We start from the raw sequence: 24,915 nt of genomic DNA on the forward strand, positions 1-24,915 counted from the left end.
GTTTTGTAACAACCTGCGGGCGCTGCCCAATGAGCGGCGCCGCCCGGCGTCACGTGCCCGCCTTTATATAAGCGGCGGCGGCGCGGGGCGCTCCCGGCGCGGGGCGGCAGCAGCATGGGCCGGTGGGGCCGCGCCGCGCCCGCGCCCCCTCAGCGCCCGCCGCCGCGCCCCGGCGCCCCGCGCCGCCCGCCCTGCTAGAGGCGCTGCCCCCCCCCGCGCCCCGCCGCCGCCATGGGCTCCCACCTGCCGCCGCAGCAGCGCCCGGAGCCGCCGCTGGTGCTGCAGCTGGCGGCCGGGGCTCTGCAGGCGCAGAACTTGGAGCTGTCGGGCGGCGGCCTGGGGCCCGAGTGGCAGGTGCTGCTCCGGCGGGCCGACGCGCTGGCCTTCGGCGGGCGGCTGCACGAAGCGCTGCCGCTCTACCAGCTGGCGTCCCGCCACCAGCAGCTGCGGGCGGAGCAGCTGGAGAAGCTGGTGGAGTGCCTGGCGCAGAGCGTCCGGATCAAAGAGGGGCTGCCCGCCGCCGCCGGGAGCGGCCCCCCGCAGCCCCGCGAGTGGGACGTCTTCGGGTGCCGCAAATGCCAGGGCTTCCTCTTCGAGCCCGTTTCCTTGCCTTGCGGACACACGTTCTGCAAAAAGTGCCTGGAGAGGGACCGGGCGGCCGAGTCCCGCTGCGTCCTGTGCAAGGAGGAGGGCAGCGCGGCGGCCGGGCAGCTCCTGCGGGTCAATGTCATCCTCAGCAACCTGCTGGCCAAGTGGTTCCCCTGCCAAGTGAAGGCTTCGCAGCTCCGGCACGAAGGGAACCTCCTGTACAAGGAGAAGAAGCTCCAAGCCGCCCTCCAGAAGTACAACGAAGCGGTCAGCCTAGGTAACGGCTTCCCCGACCCGGCGCACCCCCGAGCGCTGCGCTGCCCGCCGCTCCGCCCGCGACGGCGGGGGACACGATCCGTCACCGGCCGAGGCTCCGCCGGTGACCGGCCCGGCCGGGGCAGCGCCCCGCGCCTGCCGCTGCGCCGGGGCCGCGCTCCCGCCTGCCACCGGCTCCCCGCGGGGGGCGGCCGCCGGCCGGGCCGGGCCCCGGGAGGGGAGGAGGGGGGAAGGGGGATCCCCGGGGAGGGGTGGGGGCTCTTCGGCCCGCGGTGAAACTGGGTCAGGAGAGCAGCGGTTGCGTAAGCTGAAGCCCGCGGTCCGGCGGGGCTCCCCCCGGCCGGCGCCGTTGTGTAACCGGCGGGGCCAGGCGGGAGCGGCCGCCTCGGCCGGGGCCCCCCGCCGCTCCCCAGGAAGGGGCTCTCGACGGGCGGGCCCGCGGGGCGCAGCCCGGCCCTGGCGACCGGCGCCAGGCACGGAGGAGCCGCTTCTCGGGCAGCCCGGGGCGGGGGCAGCGGCGGGGGGCCGCGGCCGGGGCCGGGGCCGTTCAGGGAAAACTTTGGATGCGCCCGTTTCCAGCCTAGTGTGAGGAAAGGCAAGTAACGCTGCTCTCGGGAAGTGGAGAGTAAAGGCGAGGTGCTGCGGGTAAGAGTTTGGTTTAAACGAGAGAGTGCTCCGGACGCAAGCGTACAGCCCGCACCCAGCACACGCTTTGCCGTGATGCTACAACCGGGAGATCACGTTATCGGCGCTGCCGCGGCGCTACCGGATTCTTGTAGTTGTCACTTGTTTTCCTGTGTTGAGCTACGGCACGAAAAGATCCCTATGTATCCTTTAAAAACTTTGATGCTAAAAATTTTGAAACTCCTCCCTGCAGTATGACAGCATTCTGCTTGCCGCCTTAAATGTCTTCTGTATGTTTCTATCAACCGTCTGATCCTCAGAGCTGGTAATTTATTGTGTGAGCGTCTCGGCGTTTATTTATGCAATGTTCCCTGCAGTTATATAATACATAGCTGACATTTTGTTTGGAGTTGCCCAAAGAGGTTTCCGGATTTCATTTAGTACATAGTTACCTAAAAACTAGATATTTTGTGGGTTTGTACAACTGGAAAACACCAACATGTGGGTTTAAAAAAAAAAAGAAAACAAAAAACCAAACCTTATGTAACTAATTTTTAATTTACTTCAGTCAAACAATTTTTCTGTTTCCTACAGCTCCAAATGACCACTTACTATATAGCAACCGGTCCCAGATTAACTCTACCTTGAAAGCTTGTGAAGATGCATTGCACGATGCAGAAACAGCATGCAGGCTCCAGCCTTACTGGCTGAAAGTAAGTTCTGACTCCAGTTGTACTTTGTTTTAAAACCTTGATACTACACCGACAGAAAACTGTCAGACAGCTGAATCTGAGGAAGGCTTTAAGTCCTGTAATTTCTTGGATGCCTGTGACTTAGACATTTAACCATAATATTCTTGAGCTTCATGGGGTGAAGGAGGAGAGTGGTAATCCTGAAGGCTAACGCTCTTGTCATTGACCCGGATGAATCTCAAGTTCATGAGCTCTGTAAAATTTGAATGCTGTGCTTATATAAATCTACCAGGATGTAATGATTATTTTAGGAGATTAGTGTAGGGGAAGATTTTCTTTCTCCAAGATCAGCTGGGCTCAAGGGCTGTGAGAATCATACTTGCTTGAGTTAGAGAATATCCCAGTTCTGCCTCTGAGAGTTTTCAGGACAGTTGTGGTTAAAAACCCAGACACTGGTGGTGTCTAGGTATAAGAGACTGTTACAGTGATTCTCCCTGCCTAACAACTTCTTCTCTGGAAAGATCTGTTGTAATTTCATCTTGCTTTTATTACATATTCTTATGACAAAAGAACAACAGCTGCAACTATGGATGTGTTTCATTGCAGGGTCACTTAAGGAAAGGACAAGCATTAGCTAATCTGGGGAAAACAGAAGAAGCTTTAAGAGAGTTTCTATTCTGCCTTGCTCTAGATACTGGGAACAAGACAGCCAAGTCTGAGGCACAAAAGGTGAGTTCCCTGAATCTTTTGGAACTGCATCATTGTTTTCAGTGGCCTTTTGTAAAGGAGGCTAAGAATTTTTCTTCTCTCCTCCCTCTCTCTCATTACTTCAAAGAGCTGGATGGAGACAGATATCCAGGCGTTGTTCAGATTTGAGTGATGTGTATTGCTTACTTGAAGACAGGGAGGCAGCAAGAAAACATACTCAGCAGGTGCTACGTGGAAACAGTTACAGTGTTAGCATCAGCAAATCTAAAGTAAAACCGAATTCTTAATAACTGCCATGCACAGACCATTGTGATTCTCTGTAGTCAAATTTCTAATCTGTTTCCTAGCCTGGCAGTGTGTTACCAATGACAGAGTGCAGAGGAGGGGGGGAGTTGCTATTGAATGTTGGATCAGGCCGTTGACTGGCAGAATGCAACACGCAGCACCCGTCAAACTCCACTTGGGAGCAGCAGCTCTCTTCCTACCGCCAGTCGTGCTGAGCCGAGTATCAGTGTGTGAACGAGGCGTGAAAGGAAGCAGTCAACAAAAGAAGAGCTGGTTTAAAATAGTTTTTAAAGGTTGCTAATAATTAATGCTAAATAAGCAACAAAATGGATCTGCAGTGAGGCTTATTTCAGTAGCAGCCTACAATGTGGTTGTGTGGATTCTTAAATGGCTTTTGTCAAAACTGCCGTTTTGCACACCCCTCAAATCTCTGATTCCCGTGAATCAGTGTTGTGACATTTGACCTTTGTTTTTGTTGTCGTAGCTAAAAGGCTCAGTGTCGCAGCGATAGTTTATGGTAATGAAAATGTAGTAGTTCTGTTTTTCTTGCACTGAATTTTCTTTTATGGCAGTGCATTCACACTTTTCTCCATCACTGGTGGGATGGGAACTTTGAGGTTTGTGTGCTGTAATACATAAAGCTTTCTAAAAGCACAGTAGAATTCTTACAGAAAAGCACTGTTGATAAAGGTAACAGAAACCTGGATGGCTGTCGTGCAATCAAGTTTTTATCTCATTTTGCATATGGTTGAAATTTCCATCTCCTCTGAGTTTTTTGGCACTGATATTTGGCACTGTTGGTTGGTTTTGTTGTTTTGGGTTTTTTTTCCCAGTAGGTTCCATGCAATCTTTCACTGCCATTGTGTCATGATTTGTTCTCATAGTCATGCTGGGAGACTTCCTGTGCAGTAGAGCAAAAAGAGCAGGAACAAACAGATATGTTTCTAAATTCTGATTCCAAATAGCCTTATCCAAGACACCTAATTTCTGAGCAGCGGGGTTCTGGGAAAAACTAGGCTTCTTATGACTCAAAGAATTACTCATGCACTCATCAGACACAGAGTTCATCCATGATGCAATATTCTACTGGGTCATTTCCAAGGCTGTTTGCATAACAATGACATACTACATTTTACTAAATTCTTTGTGTGCAGCTGTGATGTTCTGCTTGTATTAACTGTCTGTCTGTGTTAGTTTTGACATAGTGTGATCCTGTGGAATCCTTTTTGGCTTGAAAAAGAAATCTTGGCTGTCACATGGCTTCCTCAGGCATCAGCAGGATCACCTCAGTAGTATGTTGAAATTAGTTTTTGAAGCGTGAATCTTCCATTCAGCTCTGTTTCTTTCCTTAAATAATCATCTGATAAACTATGTCGCAGAAGTGGCTACAAGCTGCTACTTGAAACATTCACTTATTTTCTGATAGCAAATGAAGAAGTAGCGTTTTTCTACTGCCTACTTTTTTTGTATTCTCACATAAGTGAATTTAAAAATAGCTACAGTTTACAATATCAGAGACATTTACTTAACTGAACTTGGATTAAACCTGTGAGATGAGTGCTTTCTGTACTAGTAAACTCCAGTGAAAGCTTCTGATGGGCAGCAAAAACCATATTTAAAACGTTAGTAATTTCTGGTGAGCTCTGAACTGCGGGACAAAGAGGACAAAGGCATGTGTGTGTCACATCACAGAGAATGGTTAATAACCTTATGGGCTTATTTAACTCTGAAAGTGTCTCTTGCTGTCTGGCCTATATTGCATTAGCTCTTGCACTTTTTGTTCTTACCCTAGTTTAAAGGGCTCTTTAAATGGTTTTAACAAAATCAAGGATGCTTCTTTTGGTTATTCCCTTACTTGCTTTTTCATTTAGAGGTTGCAAGGAAGGAACTAAGCAGTGAAGTATTCTGTTTTATATCACAGCTTCTACTTAGTTTGTTTTCACTCATCCCGGGAAATGCTCAGGAACACTTACCCGATATCCTGCAGCTGTTGTCACATCACTCTAGATTAAAGGGGAATCTCCTAAATTCAGTGGGATCTGGAGGCACCAGCCATAACCTACAAAGGTTGCTCAAGGTAAAGATCAAGTCTGACGTGTGGTTCTTAATTTGTTGTGTGTTGTATGTTCACATTGGGAAGCCTTCTCTCCTTTTCACCTCTGTGAGACAGGGGGATACCTTTTCTCAGATTTTTACTGAGTTTCAGAAGATACAAAACAAATGTTGATTTACTGAAGTCTCTTTATCGGATGACTTTCTCTTGAATAGAAGTCCTCAGTTGTTGTTCTGATAAATTTTATGCCAGAGTTGAGTGGGTTCTCTTCCTCTAACTGTCTTTAGCTCTTCCATGTAGTTGGTAGTGGGAAAGGGTCTCTGAAGATTGGATTGAGATACCCTCAAAAGCTGTGAAACGCTAAAATCTAGAGTTTCAGCTTGAACTGTAACTGATGATGTCAGTGACAAAATCACCCTGCATTCAGATGCTATACACTGCTTAGAGGTTATTTTAGAGCCACTTAAGATGTATTATCCAGTAAGTTTGGTTTCACAGCTGTAGTTTTGTAATGGCTGTAGAGTTTTACATTCATGGGTTTGTAAGGACCACTTCTGCTTCACCAGAATCTGAACTTGGCGGATAAGTTTTGCCTATACTCTATATGTAGGAGAAAACTCCACTAGTCATTACAAACAAAATGGTAGGTTTTGAGCAGCCTTGTTGAGACTGATAAGAACAAGCCTTCTGGAAAGGCTATTAGGATATTCTGATGAGAATTTTTTTTGTCTGACCCTTTCATGAAGTCATTTGAGGGACAGTTCACTCATCTTTGTGCATGTTACACATCACCACAGCTCTTGATCACAATCCACAGTATCTGCTTTCAGGTTCATCTGGGGAGTTGATGTGACAAGCTGATAGGTGATGTTCTGTGCAGTGGCTGCCCACAGGTGGTTCTGTAGCCACAATGGGATAAAGACTGATTGTTTTATCCTTTGCAAAAGAAATCTGTCTCACTAAAGGAAGCTCTGTGCATTTTCTCTGTTCTAAATTCTGCGTGTTTATATTGCTTCCTTAAAATAAGCTCACATTGTTTTGGTGGTTTTGATGGTTAATACCATCATTATGATATAACCAATAGGCATTTTTCCATAGGTTAAGGGATAACAATATATTTAACCTGAGATCTAGCCATATTTCTGCCTGAATCAAGTTTCATGACCAAGCTAGAGAGCCACACATCAGGGCTGAAAATATTCACTGCCATGGCAGGGCTTGGAGGGGTGGGGAAATAGTTTGCTTTTTTTCTTCCCGTTAAAATCAGGCCCTGACACAGCAATTCTCAAACTGTTGCTTCATGACCTACAAAGCCCTTCCTGGTGATGCATAATATTAAAGACTTGTGACAGGTTTGGGATTTTTTCCTTACCAAGTTGTTGGAAGATTGGTCTAACGTCAGTCCTCTCTTCACACAGGTAAATGTGGAACAGAAAAAGGGTTTTCCCGTTCAAGAGGAACCAAATGTAACTACATCTGGTAGTTTGAGGAAATCTGTACAAATTACAGAGAGCAAAAAGGACTGCTCAGAGGATGAGAACAAACTCATCTCCATGCCAGAGTCTACCTTTCTCTTTTCCGAGAAGTGCAGCCTCCTGAAAAGGAAATGCTGCTCAGAGGAGATGCGAAATGCTGAGGTACCCTGCAAACTGATGAAGAAAGGTATGTTTACACACAGGCTAAGTTCCATGGCACGCAATCAGTGGAAATTTTGCTTTTATAAACCTTAGAAGAAGAGGGTCCAAATCACCTTTGACTTTTATATTTTCTCTTTGGCCTAGTCAGGGCATGATGTGGAATCTTTGGGGGGGGGGGGGGGAAACAATTATGTTAGTCTAAAAAGAGGGCTAAGAAGGTTGGGTCAAGTGCTTGTTTATCAGCACAGCCCTGAATCTTTTAAGGAACATCAGTGTTGCGCCTGGTCTTAGCTTTCTGGATCAATTAAAAAAAAATTTAAAAGCACAAACTGTTTGTTCATGATATCTGGCCTTGTTTTCATGCTGTGGGATGTATTTACAATGGTATGACACAAGAATTTGTCTCACTTTAGACTTCCAACACTAATAAAAAATGTTTTTATGTTAATTGTTAATGCAAGGCTAAATTCAACCCTCTAAGTGGGTATAATGTCACCAAAATTAAGGGGAGATATGCTGATTTGTGCCAAGGCTGCATTTGTGCTTTGCATAGAAATTACTGTAATGATGCTTAATGGTTCAGTAACGTACAAGTGTATACAATACACATTTAAATATCAGATGCTGCTTGTAGATACATGGAATACCATTGTGTTTACACAGTTCTGTTCAATTACGCTATAATATGTTTTTTGTTATTGATAGATACAGTTGATCTGAAGGGAAATAGTACTGGACAACATATTCCATTTGAATCTGTGGATCCATCAGATCTGGACTGCTCCCTGTGTATGAGGTACCCCTTGTTTTCTCATTGATGTCTTTAGCCTTTAGGCTCTATCTCTTTCCCCTTCATGACCTAGAGATTTTTCTAGCTTATTTGGTACTTACCTTTCCCTCTGACTTGAAATGAGTTTTTATTATAATTGTTACTCCAGTGATGCATTTCTAGATCTCTGGTTCTGAACACTGTTGATGAATAGGAACTTTTTGACCTGCTCTAGGCTAGTAATTGTTTCGGAAAGGGCACATAAGGTCACATGAGGATTAAGCGTGTTAGTGAGGGTGTCTGAAAGATTTCCTCTCCCCACTTACACGTGCCCACCCACTGACACATATTGTGCATGAAACCACAGTTTGTCCCATGGAATTTGTAGAGCCACGTATGATGTTATATAATGCACGAAATAGCTAAAGACACCACATTCAATGAATATTCCAAGTATGTAAAATAAATACTGCATGTAAAATAAATACCGTGTTGCTGCTATTGCAATAGGAGGATCTTGCAAGCAAACCAGAGCATGTTTTTCCTCTACTGCTTAAGAGGTGTGTTCCTTAGTTTACCAAGGCCATTGCTCTGTTTGCTTGATGATCTCTCCTTCCAGTTAAACAGTAGTTGTTCTTGGTGACAGCAATGACTTGATAAAACATGGGGTTTATCAAGTTTTAGATGGAGTTGTCAACTACATCTGTTCCACTCCTTGTTTTGTAAAAAACACTTTAACTTTGGCAAATACACATGTAGAGTTTTGTTACTGATTTAGATGGAAATATTGGGCAGGTGTTTAGAGGGGTCTTGGCCTCTGCACTGAGTAGAGATTAGGTTTGTCTTTTGCATTACCCAGATTTATCAGTAATGAATGTTGGGGTTAGTTTTGCACTATATTTTAAATTCTTAAATAGAGATAGCCTCTTCCTGGATTTATTTCTGAAAGCCTGGGCTTTGAGAAAGCTGGATTTCTTTTTGTTGTTTGTATGCAGGGAGGGGCAGAGAGGGGGCAGGCTTCAATTTTTCAGACAAATTGAAAACTTTGGGGCAACAACTGCTGTGTTGTCTGATTTGCTTCTGCTTGGAATAAATCAGATCTACCCCTCTCCCTCTGTCTGCCTACAGCTGAAACGTGCTCCAAAAGTTTACACAGCTGTCAAAACACTTGATACTGCTAAGAGCAAAACTTTCCTCTAACAAAGCCACACAATTAGTCTTAGCTGGTTTTAATGAGTCTGCATGTTTATGATCATTATGTCCACAAAGCACTTTTCAGATGTTTTTAATAAAATTAATTAGGCCTACTTCCTCATCCTTTATGTTAAATCAGAAACAGCCAGGCTACAATACATTTGTAAAGGAATTAGCTCAAGGATTGCTGATTCCCTTACTGTCTAGAGGATGGTGATGATGGTCTTGTAATTGCCATCACAGATGCAGGCCTCGCATCAAGAAGGATGTTATCTTTGTAACATCACTGCAACAATGAAGGCTGAGGGAAGCTGTCACAAGATCTTTTCCTGGCTATTAATGCAGATTGATTATAATTATTTCCTGCCGTGTTCTTCACAAGTAGTTTAGGGATTTGGATCCTGAGTTACTTGAACTAATTACCTAGTAACCTACTGACCTGTTCACAATTAACTGCAGGAGCTGTTATTAACCTATTTGTCTGACGGAGTGGCCAAAATGTTATTGATCTGAATTCACTCCAGCAGCAAGCAGAAAATGAAAAAGGAATAGTCAAAGCAACATACTCTTGAGAAATAAAGGAGCATTACTCAGCAGGAGTGAATATTTAGTGTTAAGATAGTTTAAAATGATGTCACGAGAAATCTTGGTGTATAGTGCTTCTTTCTGCAAGTCATGAGGCTTGGTCAAGGTCCCCTTAGAGTTGTCAGGAAAAAGCTGCTGCTGGCTTTTGTGAGAGCTAGAGCACAATCAGGCATTTTAACAGGAATTTCTTGTCTTTATGCTAGCATTTCAGATCAAGTCACTCACTGCTAAATAATTAGATATGCAAACCAGTGCTTAATGAAACATATTGTAGAATTCAATACTTTATGTAAACTTAAAGCAGTAAGGTAGCTAGCCTTGGTGCAGTGAGGTTTCTGTTCATGGAACAATGAGGGCTTTCAATTATACAGTCCAGTTGCAGTAAGATAGGTGAGGTATTTTAGACACTTGCTCATATGTTCCCTTGCTTAAATGTCAATATTTATAGTAACTAATGACATTTAATAAACTGGCTATGGTAATTTTGTTAAGAGCCAATTATGTTCTTAAATATACTCGTTAAAGATGCTAATCAGTATGAGTTTACATATTTATAATTTGCACATGTATAATAAAACTTAGTGTATTGTTTTGATAAACCAATATTTTAAAGTAAACTTATTAATTCACTTATATTATAATTAGACTAATATTTGAAACCTTAAAATGCTTAGACAGTATGCTGTGAAATAAAGCATATGCCAAACAATTTCTAGTTTTGAATGTTTTCTATTTAAAAAAAACTAATTTCCATATTATTTAGGTCTCCTTAAGGTACTTACTGGCAAGGAAAAATTACTTTGCAATTTCACATAATCATAATAAGTAAAAAGTCCTTACATGAAAATAAGTGTCACAGAGGTACTTGAAATGGGTAGAGTATCATGATACTTTGAAGACCTGGCCTTATATGTTTAAATATTTGTCTAGATGAAACATGACCCTAATATCACTCATTTTCCAGAAAAGCAGCAATTTGAAGGTTAAAACCCAACTATTCCAACAAAACTGCTTTCCAAGCCCACATTAGAGTTGGCAATAATAGTTTATTGCAATCACTTATGTGGGCTATTACTGGAAATAGCTATTTTGTGCTTACCTCTACACATACAAGTAATCCCATGATTTGCACAGTAATAGTTGTGCAAGTATTGCTCTGTTTCATTGGAATGTCAGATGGTCCAACTGCTGCTTCTATTTATTGCTCACCTAGAAGAAAATTAAATCCTAGCTTGTTGGAAGTTAATGACAATATTCTCTCACGTTCACTGAAATCAGAATTCATGGGCTGCCTTTCATGTTAAGTGGCAATATGAAAGTCTAAGCTGAATAAATACAAAAGTTGCTTGAAGAAATGAAAAGCGAGGAACAGCTTTATCCCAGGAGTAGTTAAGTCAATTAGTGAATGAATACAGCTTTTTTTCTGATAACTTTTTCTTTTGCTTGGGTACACGATATTGTTGTCTTTTTGGTTTGTGATGTTTCAATCCAGGCTCTTCTATGAACCTGTCACTACACCTTGTGGACACACCTTCTGTCTCAAATGTCTTGAGAGATGCCTGGATCACAACCCAAAATGTCCACTGTGCAAGGAAGGACTCTCAGAGGTAATGATGCTTGGATTTTCTCAGCGTAAATTTAAGGGCACAAGATAGGATCCAGTAGCACCTTCAGAAACCTTTGATATTTCCCAACTCAAAAGAAATATTACATAACTTAAGAATGTGACTTTTTAAAATACTCCTGTGACTTACAAAGCACAGACAGTCTCCTCTGTTCAAACCTTAGAGTAACCTGTACTTAGAAAATCTGTAGGTGATTTTACCTCCCAGATTTCCCAAGATGATGACTGTAACCTAGGGAATAGTTCAATAAGCAACTCTTTAGTGGCAGTGCAAACTTTAAAGATCATTTCGATTTGCTATAGAAATAAGCAAATGGAGCTAACAAATGTGCATAGGCACCATGCACTTTGAAATGCTAAACATTATCAATAACTGCTCGCGTGTGTCTTTACTGCAGTGCTTGGCTATGAGGAAATACTGTAAAACAGTACTAATGGAGGAGTTAATAGCTAGATATCTTCCAGAGGAACTCACTGAAAGAAGAAAGATTTATGAAGAGGAAATAGCAGAGCTTTCCAAGTATGTAATCCATTTATGTAAAATCAAACCTTTAATACTGTTGCTGTTAGCTAATGAGTGACTCCTGCAGCAGTGGAACATGAGCTAAGATGCTGAAAAGGAGCTTCTTTCTTGGTATCTTGTGATTTCAAAGAGAACAGGGTCCAGGTGAAATTGTGCTTTGAGTTAACATAAAAACTGGACACTGATAAACAATAAACAGAAGTAGAAGAAATCCAGAAGGTTGCTTTATAAACAGAGTATAAAGAAATGTGGTTGCTTTCAGGGGCTCTCCATGAAAGCCACAGAGGGAGACAATTGGTGGAAGTAGTCTCACAGGCTGGGGGGTTGGAAAGTACTGGATAGGGAAGAAATAGGATTAAAGAAAATCAAGTAAACAAAAGCAATAGTAGAGATGCATTAATGCTATGACAAGCAAAACCAGAAAGCATAACTAAAAATTCTTCTGCTAGTAAGTGATATATCACTTTCCATAATATCTAGTCAATTAAGGGGAAAAATAAATTTAGTTTTTACTTACTCTGTTAAGAATTTTATTCTAAATATGTTATAGTTTCTGTTTTAAAAAATAGTAATTTTAAAGGATATGTTTATTGCATAAAATGTATTTTATACCTTGTCGGTAGTTTGGTAAAGCATCATATCTGATTTGTCCTTCCTTTTTTACAGCCTGAATAAGAATGTTCCTATATTTGTCTGCACAATGGCTTACCCTACAGTCCCGTGCCCTTTGCACATCTTTGAGCCGTGTTACCGCCTGATGATTCGAAGGTGCATGGAGACTGGCACCAAGCAATTTGGGATGTGTATCAGTGACCCAGTAAAGGGGTGAGTGAGCAGCACGCTCGGACCACGTGAGGTACCCCTCTGAGGCTGGAGAGGGGCAGAAAGCCCATGGCTGTAACATCTGTGATAGCTTCCCGGTAGAGAAAGTTTCTTCCTAATCATGCTGGTAAAAGACATTGAGAAGACTGAAGTTTCTCTCTTGAGCACTTAAATTCTAACATGTCTGCTCATTTTTCCTGAAACACACATAGCCAGGGTGTATTACATGAAGTTGAGCTGCAGATCTCTTGTAGTACTTGAAAAGGAAGTGTATTTTCTACTGTTTTGAAATCTGAATGCTTTGGCACAAGAAATCAAATTGAAATGGCAGTAAGGTGTGGTGGGTTTAGTTTTTTTAAATTATGAAAAGAATAGCAAAGCTATTGGGATACACTTATACCTTCACTGTTCTGCATATAGTGGAGGCTGCAGAGGTACAACAGGACCTTCACAAGGACTGGCTGAGCGTTTACACTGAGCCACTGCAGTCAGTCTTGGGTAATGACCTTAATGTCTGTCTCTGTATTTAGCTTTCCTCCCTTTTTATGGTGTATACCTACAGGGTAAGTATGCACCATAAAAAGTACAATGTACACAAAATACATACCTACAAAGGAAAATCTGCTGAAATTGTGGGAAAACTTTCTTCTTTATAGATTTCATAGTCCTTTAGTAATTTTAATATTCTGAATTTTACTTGTTCTTCTGCACAAATTGACTGAATTTAGGATTATGGAGAATGTGGTTCTGAGCTGTATAACTTTCAATTTCATAAGATGTTCCCTGTATTCCAAAACATGTGGTTAGTGTTATAATCAGATTAGACAGCCTGAATCTTCCTGATAGTTTTGAAAACAATTGTGGAATAATTTGAACTACAGCAGGTCAGTACTATGAACAATAGAAATGAGCTGACACTGGTAAATACCTTTGTGGTAGGGACTGGCTGTGTATGGCAGTTCTGTGGAGCTAAGGGTGGAGAGAATAAGACTTGTTTACTTGCTTTTGTTCTGATTTCAATAGGTTTGCAGATTATGGCTGCATTCTGGAGATAAGAAATGTTGAATTCTTTGCTGATGGTCGCTCTGTTGTAGACAGCATCGGCAAGAGGAGATTTAAGGTGATACAGCACAGCCAGCGTGATGGCTATAATACAGCAGATATTGAGTACATTGAGGATCAAAAGGTAAATTTAGAAATATTTAATCTGTATTACATGTGAAATTCTAAGCACATATGTTTTCAGTGAGTTTTTTTTTGTAGAACAGTTTCTAATAAAACAAATTTGTGGTATTTACTAAGTGCTCATGGTTAAAAATGGGAAGCGTAATAGCTACCACAAGCACACAATGTGCACCGCCCATATACTGAAGAGTGGTTTTCCTAGATGTTTTTAGCAGAAGACAAAGCTAAGTGAATCCAGGATGAGGTCTTACCGCTCTTCTAGACAGAATAACTGCAATTTATAAAGGGGTGGAGGGGAACCTGCCTCCGTTTGCATGGAAGCCATTTAGAACACTCACCTTTGGGTAAGAAGGAGCAGGATTAGGTCCACTACACCTTCAAAATTATTTACATTAATTCTTATTTTTAAAAAAAGCTATGTAGGCAGTCAAAGTATTCTGGGTGATCTAGGAGCTTTTGGTATACGACGGGAAGATAAAATGTCTAATCTGAGGAGCTGCTAATAATTTTCTTTAAAAAAAGCTTTGCATAATCTTTTCTTGTGTATTGTATGATGTTTATGTAAATGTTTTTTCATATAGCAATCCAGAAGGTTCTTGTTCTGAAAATAGATTTCTTTGATTTAGAATATAGGGTAGGAAAGTAAAGGATTTGATAGACTGGGATGGGGAAGCAGAATATGGGACACCAAACTAGCTTTCAGGATTTATCCCAGAAGTCCCTTGGCATGCTTTTGTTTCTTTTCCTTTCCCCTACCCACCCCAGAAAATCCTAAAAATTAATGTTGTGCCTTCCCCAACATGCAGACTAAACTAACAGTAACTTTCCCCTTCTTGTTACTCATCTCAGGTGCAAGGACAAGAGTATGCTGCATTACTTGTTCTCCATGATTCCGTCTATGATCAGGCATATATGTGGTTTAACTCCCTCAAGCAAGCACTCAAAAGTCGAATTCTCAGTCATTTTGGTCAAATGCCAGCTAAGGATCCTGACCCACAGGTATTGAGAATCTGGCTTATGTAACTTTTAGAGACAGAAATAGCAGGGATATCCGATAAGCCGGGAGGCATTGTGTTTTAAGATGAAAATATGAATACTCTTCATTTACCCTGCATAAGCTAAGTATCTAAGTTATGTTGCCATACACCAGTGGTAGCACTGTTGCAAACAAAAAGCTCAAATTGGTAATTTCCTGAGACTACTTAACCGACTGGAGTAATCCCAGGAGACTTAAGTGCCTTTTGGCCTCTGCTTCCCCAGTTAAATGACTGAGAGAAAATAGACAAGAAACTTGGTACTCTTCTTCAAGGACTACAAATGGTAGGGATCCTAAAATAACAGAATATAACAAAAAAAGCTAAATATGAAGTAGTGTCATAAAGTATGAAGGGAGGCAGGAATCCCAAAGAACTGGGTCAGTAATAACATAGGGAAAAAAATACATTAAAAAACTAGAAGGCCCAACCTAGAAACTGTTGCTAGAAATAGAAATGCATCTTGTTTCTGCCTTCCACATCCTATTTTTAGGAAAGGTTGCAATTTGTTTCAAGCCAACCTGTAATCACAAGCCGTTAGGCTGGCAATGAAATGACCTGCTTGCTAGACAGTTATCAAAATACTGCGTTTTCAAAGTTAAATCTTCAAAAACAAGACCTTAACAGATACACGTATCCTAATTTGTCTTTTTTTCCCCCTTACTGCAGGCTAACCCTAACGGACCAGCCTGGTGCTGGTGGGTCCTAGCTGTCCTTCCACTTGAGAACAGAGCTCAGCTCCCTTTCCTTGCCATGAAATCCCTCAAAGACCGCTTGAATGGCATCAGACGTGTCCTTACATTCATGTCTCGTACAAGATCACGGTGATGGTGAGAAGGAGAGCTGTGAAGTCTCCCACAGCACTTGACTGTGGACTGTCTCTTGTAACTTCATCTAACTGCAATAATGTCTTACAGATTTGAGTGTCAGGATGCTTCAAGCCTGAGTTTCAAAGAAAATGAGGTATAAAGAGCAAGGGATGTTTATGGATACTTCAGTAGTTTCCATCTGGAACTCTGAGATGATTATTCAATCACTGCACTGCTAAATTAATAACAAATGTGATAGAACAAAAAGTGATCTTGTTTGCCATAAACCTTTTAAAAAGCTTAAGGGGTTTTTTAATTTATTTTTTTTTAGTGGATAAAGGATAAACTGTGCAGTTTAATGTGAAGCAGAAATAATAATGTTAATGCATTATTTCAGTGAACTGCAAAGTCTTTTATTCCAAATGGTTCAGGTTTTATATAGCATTGTGTAAAATAATGTTCACAACTTCCGTTTGATAATTTATTTTTGCACTATGATTTTTTTGTTTCAAAATGTATATTATTTACGTGTTCATTCTCTAAAGGAAAGTGAGCTGCTCTATTTATTTATAGTATTTTTACCCTGTATTTATGACTGGGGGCAAAATGATGATTCTAGCAGTGCACGAGCAACTGCTTTGATAATTTTTCAGATATTTGTGTTCAAATACTCTTAATGTTTTTCTACTTATCCCCAGTTCTACTGTAGCCTAAGAAGGATTTTTTTTTTCCCCCCCTGAAACAGCCTGCCGTGAAGTCTTTGAAAACACAGATTATTTCTGAGATAATTCAAGCACAGTTGCTGGAGCTTGATCCTGTGCTTGCAACAAGGTTCCTGATATCACAGAATGGTTAAGCACATGCTTAACCTTAAGCCTGAGCGTTAAAGCGTTTGGGTAAATTCAAGTATTTGATCAGTTGATGTCGGTGGGAATTGGCCGTAGAGGTGACAGAAGGATCTATCCCCTAATTTTTCAAAGAACAGATAATAACTTGAAGTTGAATTTATATCCCAACTCTTTCTTCCAAGAATGAATAATGGCTACAAACAACTGTGAAGAAAGAGCCACGATATATGAAAAGCGGCTTCTAAAGCAAACTGGAAGTACTGATTTCATTGTAGGTTACTGCATAGTTTATTTTGTTTTTTTACATCAACTCTTGTTGCTGTTAAGATCAGTTTTATTTCTTTTAATTGTTTGGTGGTATTTGGCTTTGGAGTGTGTGTATGTGGGGGGGAAGGGGAGTGTTATTTTGAACTGTAGGACTCAGAGGGCAGTTTGTGTCACATGAGAAGGAATATGTTGTAATAAATGCGATTTATTTCACCCCAATCTTCAGGTTTCTGTTAGCTTCAAATCTCTACCCAGCCATTGCATTTCTCTTAAGAGATTGGGTAGTGTTTACTAATACGAATTAACTCCTAAGGAAAACAAGTGAACTGTAGTGTGATTACTTCTAGCTATAAAGCAGGTAAAAATAAGACAGAAATGATAATAGGAATTGGGTTTATTTTTTTCATTTTTTTCACCAAGCGTTCATACTTGTGTTGCTGCTTTTACTGCTTTCAGTGTACTGCTTTCCGGGACTGATCTTGCCTCTGTCCGACTTTGACTTTCACTGATGTCAATATGAGCAGAACTGGGCCTTTTATTCTAAGCTACGGTTTTCCTTTTCAGTGGGGAAAAAATAGATTGAATTGAGAATGTTATGGAATGCTACAAATTTCTTTGTTATCTTACCCTGGATAGCACACTCTGCCATTCCATGCCTTTATGAAAAAATGCAGTACAATTTAATGTCAATTTTGTGTGTTTTTTCCATCATCATCTCATCAGAAATATTTTAGTTAAAAGTAATTTCCATATTGTTAAATTTTCATAAAACTGCCTTTGTTCCCCCTCTTAAATTCTATAGAACTTTTCCATAAGGGTACCAAAGAAACGAATGGAAGACAAACATGTTTCAACTTTGTGATGCAAATGGAATATGTATCCAGTGTTTGCACCGAGCTACTTTAGAAATGCTAGAACTTATTTCCATACTGCTAGATTGCTGCACTTCTTCCATAGGTGGTACTTTACATGCTTCTCTGTAAACAATGTGTAGAAATACATACATGTTCTGGACAACGACGAGTGTATGGTGGCTGACACCTGCTATGGCATTTGTCTTCATAAGTCAATAACAAAGTGATTTCTACTTGTTTGGAAGTGAAGCTGCATTAAATCCAATTCTTACTTAAACCATCATGGATCATTGCATAACATAAGGGGCCCATATTGCTCCCATAGAAAAAAGCTGTCACTTTGTTACTCTTAACTGTGAGAAAAGGAACTTAAATATCTATTTTGAACTGTTTTCTCACTGACATCATTGTTCTTTTTTCCTGCATGCTATGTCTTCTACATACTCATATTCTGCCTATTTTGTTGACTTAGAAATTGGCATGGAAAGAATCCTTGATTTTTAAAAGTGAATATTGTCTTTTCTATTAGCCTTGAGTAAAGCTGCCAGAATTTCCTAAGCAGAAACTTGTGTACATGCCCTATATCATGAATGCCCAGTGCATTTGTGGCAGCCTGGAAACACTGGACCTACTGCATGTAACGCATACAGTTGATCTGCATATGCACAACAAATCAAACACACCAAGAACGTTCATCTGTACATGTACAGTGGTATTCTGTCTGGGACTGCTCTGTGGCCACACATCCTAGATTAATGGCTAAAGTCTTCAAATTCCATCAGAATAAAAAAAATACTGAGAAACAGATTTGTTAGAGAATATAAACATGTCCAGGAAAAGCTCTCATGGACTAACCTCAGCCTTCAGTGAGTTGAGACGGTAAAGTTTCAGTAATGTGTTTTAAAAGCCAAAAAATCTAGTTATGCCACAGTATTGGCTGGGGGTTTTTTCAGGTTGTATTAATCAGTACGAGGATGTAAATGCAACATTTATTACAGGCATGAATAAACAGCTGAATAGATTTTAAAATACCTTCACTTTATAGCAATGGCATTGATCAGATGAAATACTAATTGGGGGACTCTTTTATTTAAGCTTCTCACATATTTCTAGACACCAAACCCAGTCCCATAACTAGTTTTGTTCATCTGTCTAGAAAAAAAATCTCAAGCTTGTGTTTCCTGTGTGGCCAGAAGTATTGATTAATCTGTTGTGAGGGACTAAGTAATGCACAGGCTTCCTGCTACTTCTTCAAATAAGTCAGTTTCCATTGACCCTAGATCACTGAGTTAGCATTACTAAAATCAATATAATTTTTTTTCATTTCCAAGGAAATGAAATTTGTTCCCCTTCTAAAAAAAAATATGGGGAGAGGAATACAAAAAGCAAGTCTTCTGTAATGGGGACAGAGAGAACCAAGAATAGATCAAACTATAACTGAGTCAGTGCCAGTCTCTTGGGCAGTATGACCTAAACATCTCCTAGAGGTTTCTTGAAAGTTTTAGACTTGCATTTGTAAGATAGGGTTTTGTTAATTGGAAATCTCTTTCCTTTTCTGTAAATTAAGTATTTAACAAAATACATTAAATAACAAAGACTGGGTGTATTGCCTTTCCAAATCCCTGTACATCTATGTTATATGATTTCTAATTAAAAACAGTCAAAGTTTTCTACAGGCAGTAATACTAATTTTTCATTCCCATATATAGACAGACTTACGACACTCACAATAACTTTGCTTTGTCTTATATGCTCCTTTGTCTAGCAACAACTTCAGGGGATATGTTCCCATGAAAAGACCTTGGCTAGCATGACTTGGTTGAACGTAAATCTGAGACAGGACTGGATTAATCAGGAAAAATCATGAAACCTGACAGCAAACTCAGACACAGTTGTGGAAAGCAGTTCAGTAGTTTTAATAACAGAATGATAAAATAATGTGATAAGACTTAGCATGATAATGGCCTAAGTGACATTCTGGTGTTGTAAAAGTTCCTCTTTGTTTTTGTTTTTTATTTTGTGGTCATACCTTATCTCCCATTACCTTGTAGCAATAAGAGATGCCAGCTGTCATGCTAAATGGCTGACCTATTGCTTGGCCAGTCCTTCTGTCCTGTATGTCTAGTTGCTAACGGAACACCTGAACCATGGATTTCTTAATCCAAAGATTATTTTAATCTAAAAAAAATCGTGGATTTGGTTGTAGCAGGTCTGGTTTAATCTGTGCTGTAGAGAAAGAGCTTTATAAAATTAAGTTTTGTTTTAGATGGTCCTTTCATAGGATCACAGAATCCCAGCTTGGAAGGGACCTCAAGGATCACCTGGCCCAACCTTCCTTGGCAAAGTCTAGACAAGATGGCCCAGCGCCTGTCCAGCTGAATCTTTAAAAGTGTCTAATGGTGGGGAATCCACCACTTCCCTGGGGAGAATAGTCCAGTGGCTGATTGTTCTCATTGTGAACAATTTTCTTCTTAATTTCTACTTGGTGCTGAAGTTTTACTGGTGTTTAAATTAATGACAGACAGGAGTTATATTTAAATGCAGTGTTTAGGAATGGAGAACATGTTCACAAACTCTTATTTAAAAAAAAAAAAAAAGTGTAAATGAAGCACAGGGGTTTTGTGTGTAAAAACCCAACGGGACTACATGCACTTAGGGTAGCGCTCCCCCTTCTCGAGTCCTACATCAGATGAACTCAACCCCTGCTTAGTTCTCATTTAATTTGTCAGCTTCACAACCTAACTTGTAACTGGTGCAGCACATAGTTTAGGATCTGGGGTTTATTCCAAAGCCCAGTAAATCACTGGAAGTCTTATAGCACAGAATAATGGTAGTTTCAGCAAAGTCACTATTCTGAAACACTTTGCTAAATAAATATTGTCTGGGTACAAGAAACTAATCTGCTTAGACAGGATTAAAATGGTGGATAATAAAAACCTGAACTATTACATTGACTTACTCATCCAGGTATCATGTGAAGTGCTTACTAATGTTGGAGTTTCATAAGGTCTAAAGTAACCCTCACATAGAAGTGCCTGTATTCTGTTATTGCCATTCTTGAGCTTTTTAATAGAGTCATAGCCATATATTTTATAAATATAAACATATGCACCTTTAAATCTTTACATTCAATTTGCAGAACAAAGGTTTACAGAGCAGAAGTGTAGCAAAACCAATGTAATAGCTTCTATAATTCTCTGGTGAGGAACGGGAGAAGTACAAAAATGAGGAGCAAAAGACTATCTGTGTAAGATGTCTTAATTTGGCACCATATACTTGTCCAATTTAATTCCATCAAGCTATGTGGTTACAAGAGTGCCAGAAATATATCTATCAAGCCATTTTAAATAAAAAGTTTTGTGGACTTGTATATTCCATTTGTTTGTAAAACATCCTTTTGTGCACTGTAATGAACTTGAAACGAAACTTAAGTTATACTCTCATATCACTGAACAGCGTACTGTTCAGCTACCTCTACATAAGGTTGAATTAACTTGTTTTTTCCAGATTTGTTCACATTGTCATATAAAATATATTTTAAAAAAAAATCATAGTCCAAAGAACCTGTATGTGTTTGTAGATGTACTTATAACTATGTTGTACCTACAAAGTCTGTGTGGAGAGTTGTTTGCTAATTAAAATTTTTGTGTTCTTTACTCTTTGGCTTGCATAACAAAGAACTACAGAGGTGAACAATTATTACATGTGAGCTACTTTTTTAGGTGTTTCAGATGAAGGAACAAAGAACAAACCCTAGATCCTGCAGTCACACAGCAACACTTGGTGTGAAGGAACCAAACCATAGAAATGAAGTTGTCCAAACCTCATAATTTGTAAAGGCCATCAAGTGCTTTTTTTTCCTCTTTGCTGTAGTAAAGTAAGACTAATGGGAAGTGAAGAGGGCCTGGCTTACAGCACGACCATGCATTTCTCTGGACTTTGGTACCCCTCATGCATTACTGTTTGCTTTACAGGTTTCTGGGGTTTAAAACTATAACCAGGATGCCTTTTCACTTACAGTCTCAGGCAAGACTGAATCCCAGCCACATTTAAGCTGCATCTGTGAGGTGATGAAAGGACTATTTTCAGTTAAGATCCCTTAAAAAAGTTCCATAGAATTGTCAAAGTCCTTAACTTCTACAGAAAAAGCTAGAGAATAGTTTTATTCATAAACCTAACATTGAGAGGAGTGGCTCCATATCTTATTCTACTAAAAATGTGTATGAGTTGCCAAAATTTTTATAAGTTACATATGTATGTTCCTTTTGCCTTGTCATTTAAGCAAGATGTGGCATGCTTGTGACTTGCTGCCTAAGTCCCAACCATCTCTGGTATCAGAGATTGGCTTGCTGGTCTCTTATGTAAGCTTGTTCAGGCCCTGTATTTATTTTAGAATCCAGGGCACAGGCTAAGACTGTATATGGTAAGTCAACAACTAATTATGTCAAGACTGCTGTTTTCTATAACAAAATACATTTGCATCTGAGTAGAGGATGTGTTTTGGTTGAAGTGCTTTTCCATCAGGAAATAGTAAATAGCCAAAACTGAAGCTTTGCTTGGGAACACGTTGATTTAAACTATTCCTTTAAAGTCATTATTTTAGTTTTGAAAGCTTTAAGAATGGTTATAAAAAAGTGGTATTTAGATGCAGTATAAAGCAGAGAAAATTTTAACCAAATATAGAATAGCAAATTATTTCCCAACTACTTGCTCACTGTGTTCTCATTTTATAACAGTGTACCTACACAGATTTATTCAAATTATATTTTAAATATTCTAAAGTCATCTACACTTACATAATGCTTCATATTAAAATGATCATCCAAAACTGATCTCTATCATATAAAGCAGTTCAAGGGAAACTATTTATTCTAGTCAGCCTTTGCTTCCTGGTATAGTTCCCCTGACACAAGAACCTGCACTGACTTCCCTGCGACTTGGATCAGGGCTGTGTGCCGAGCTGAGCAAAGGCAAGGACGTGCCACACCATAGCCCCTGGCTGTTACCTGCCACAGCTTTGACAGTTTTGTCATTCAGCTGTAATACTGCTTTTTATTCTGTAAAGAAGATGCCACAAAATCCTGGAAGATCTCTTAATGTGCTGTGGTTCTCTGTATGACTGAGTGAAAGGTATGGCAACATTTTTGTCTTCAAAAGATGTAGCTGACTTCTTAATTTAACAGTTATTTAGGCTTTGCTATAGCAGTCGTGGATTGGTTGACTGGCCTTTACTCCGTACTACTCACAAGCAGTAACAGTGTAAAGTATGAATCCTCTATCATCCTCCTGGCCACACATACAGATGAAGGAAGAACAGAAACTATTACTCAACTATTGCAGGGTTTAAGTGTATTTCTAATTTTCAAGCAGATTTCTATCAGCAGTCACTAATACCAAGTTCTCCAAAAACTACACAATAGAAGAATAGATTATGTCATGCTTATTAGTAAACAGTAATGTCATGGTTTTAGCTAACCAGATAAATTGTATATCGATACCAAAAATTAATATATGGACCCTCCCTGAAAAACAGAGCACTGACATAAAGAGCAAGATTTGCTATGAAGATTAGCCTTCAGCTGCCACATACTTTACTTAACAGTTTATATCTTTCTTATGATAGGATGGCTTTCAAGTTGTTAAAGCAGAAAAATTACTGGCTGAAAGAATCTATATAATGAAAGCCCGCACATGCTGTCAATACTGGTTTTATGCCAGTGTAACATCTTTTGTTTCAGTAGATCTGCTCTTGATTTATAATGCCATAAATGAAAGGAGAATTAAGCTATTTATGTAAGTGACTTTATTTATATAACTGACTTATGCTGTGTTATGTGATGGAAAAGAAAACCAAGCACATGCCTTTTTTGTTTTCCATGAGCTACAGAAAAATTTTGTTAAAGTAATGCTAGTACTAGTTTTCTCTATGTGACATATTAGAAATCCAGTCTCATCTGCATGGAGGTTTTATCATGAGTAGAATACATGGCAAATAGATGACATGATAATGTGGAAAGATTTTAGCAAGTCTGCAGACAGTCTAGAAAATGTGAATGCTGAACATCACAATTTAGACTGTAAGTTAGTTCAACAAAGCAATTGTTATTCAGGCTCATCCTTGGATGAGTCAATGATTTGTACTGTGACTATTAGTACTGAATGTACCATCTAAAATTCATTTTGAAAGATTACTGAAGCATTAATGATTTAAAAGTGGTTTCTACAAGTATTTTTTATCAATGAGAAGCCAAAGCACTATTAAGGCTAAGGAGCATATACAAGGATTTTCAACATAGCAGAATTAGGGGTTTATTCACATGCTTTTACATTGTTTTTTACTCCTTGGTGAACGATGACTATATAATATTTAGGAAATCAGGGTCAGTAGAGTAAATGTTTCTGTAGCAATTTGGCAGACACACCTTTCATAACTCATAAAGTCACTACTGGAAAGGCACAACTGGGTCACAGAAGTGCATGGTGGGATGCTGCTTTCCAGTTATGCAACCAGGGTAACTAAAGGTTAGAGCAAGCACTTGAATAACGAGCTTTTTGCCAGAAAGAGTAGAACAGAAAAACACAGTGTTTTTAAATGCTGGCTTCTGAGCAGCAGCCGCCTAACGTGTCTAGTTAGGAGTCATCAAACCGAAATAGAACCGGATGCGTCAGAACTTTGAAGAATGGCAGTTCAACATCCCCAAAGAAAAATACATCTGCTTGTGTTCCAAAAGCAGATCCTACCGGTTCTCTCATTCCCATAGATGATACTAGAGCCATTTGCAGCGTGCTGCTCAGCTTTTGCTCCCGGCCCACTGTAAGTGGCTTCATCACTCATCTCTTGCCTTTTTACTTTCTCCATCATCCAGCAACATCTTCAGTTTTAAGGAATTCCACAGTTTGCCTCTGTTCTCTTTCCTGCTTCTATATGTATGTTACTGGATTAATTCTCATAACTATAATTATTGCAGAATTCTTACCTAACTTCTGACAGAAGAAAGAAGAGAGAAAGGAAGTTGTGTTTCCACACTATAAAGATTTTCCAAGGTTTGAAGGGCTAGGACCATAGCCCAGGGGCACAAATTATGACATTAACTAACAAAGAACTCCAACCAAGTTTGGGGATACTAGTTACAAAACCAGAACACTATTGCAAAGAGACTAAATAAATGGTGCTCTTTTAATCACAATTACATCTCCTGTTACAGCTGCACGCCAGATAAATATATTAATCAAAATGACCTCATTTTAGGCATGCGTGGCAGTGTGTTATATAACCATGTTAAGTATGCTATTTTATTTCCCTCCTGCCAAGGAGAAGTGGTGTTTGTCTTACAAGAGTTCCAAATAAGTCTGGTTATAAAGTGATGGGGAAAAGAACAGGAGGGAGAGACGAAAGTGAGAGAATTAATAAGCAAAATGACTCATTCCCCAAGTGCAGAGGTGATGTTGCACTCCACTTAAATCTCAGTTGCTCTATAGGAAGCTAATGTTGCCACCAGCAGTCTCAGTATTCCTAACATGCCCAACATTTCTCAGGA

General features: G+C 40.0%; 1 protein-coding gene across 1 annotated transcript; it reads left to right on the plus strand.

Annotated features, from left to right (window-relative positions):
• The first annotated feature begins 208 nt into the window (after positions 1 to 208).
• LONRF3 (LON peptidase N-terminal domain and ring finger 3) lies at positions 209 to 21,033 on the plus strand. The gene is made up of 13 exons (XM_074914780.1): positions 209 to 865; positions 2,083 to 2,201; positions 2,787 to 2,909; positions 5,095 to 5,250; positions 6,645 to 6,888; positions 7,569 to 7,659; positions 10,904 to 11,018; positions 11,434 to 11,555; positions 12,225 to 12,383; positions 13,404 to 13,566; positions 14,415 to 14,564; positions 15,269 to 15,429; positions 16,154 to 21,033. The coding sequence occupies exons 1-12, from the start codon at positions 232 to 234 to the stop codon at positions 15,425 to 15,427; spliced, it is 2,235 nt and encodes a 744-aa protein (XP_074770881.1). The 5' UTR covers positions 209 to 231; the 3' UTR covers positions 15,428 to 15,429; positions 16,154 to 21,033.
• Positions 21,034 to 24,915: the final 3,882 nt, after the last annotated feature.

The sequence above is a fragment of the Athene noctua genome, chromosome 11, assembly GCF_965140245.1.
Source record: "Athene noctua chromosome 11, bAthNoc1.hap1.1, whole genome shotgun sequence".
In the NCBI taxonomy this organism is placed as follows: Eukaryota; Metazoa; Chordata; class Aves; order Strigiformes; family Strigidae; genus Athene; species Athene noctua.

What these genes read in the sequence shown, in the direction of transcription:
- LONRF3 (XM_074914780.1), top strand. Translation starts at nt 232, where the DNA reads ATGGGCTCCCACCTGCCGCCGCAGCAGCGCCCGGAGCCGCCGCTGGTG. An exon ending in GCAAGGAAGGACTCTCAGAG is followed by an intron (nt 11,019 to 11,433) that starts GTAATGATGCTT and finishes TCTTTACTGCAG; the next exon opens with TGCTTGGCTATGAGGAAATA. An exon ending in CTAAGGATCCTGACCCACAG is followed by an intron (nt 14,565 to 15,268) that starts GTATTGAGAATC and finishes CCCTTACTGCAG; the next exon opens with GCTAACCCTAACGGACCAGC.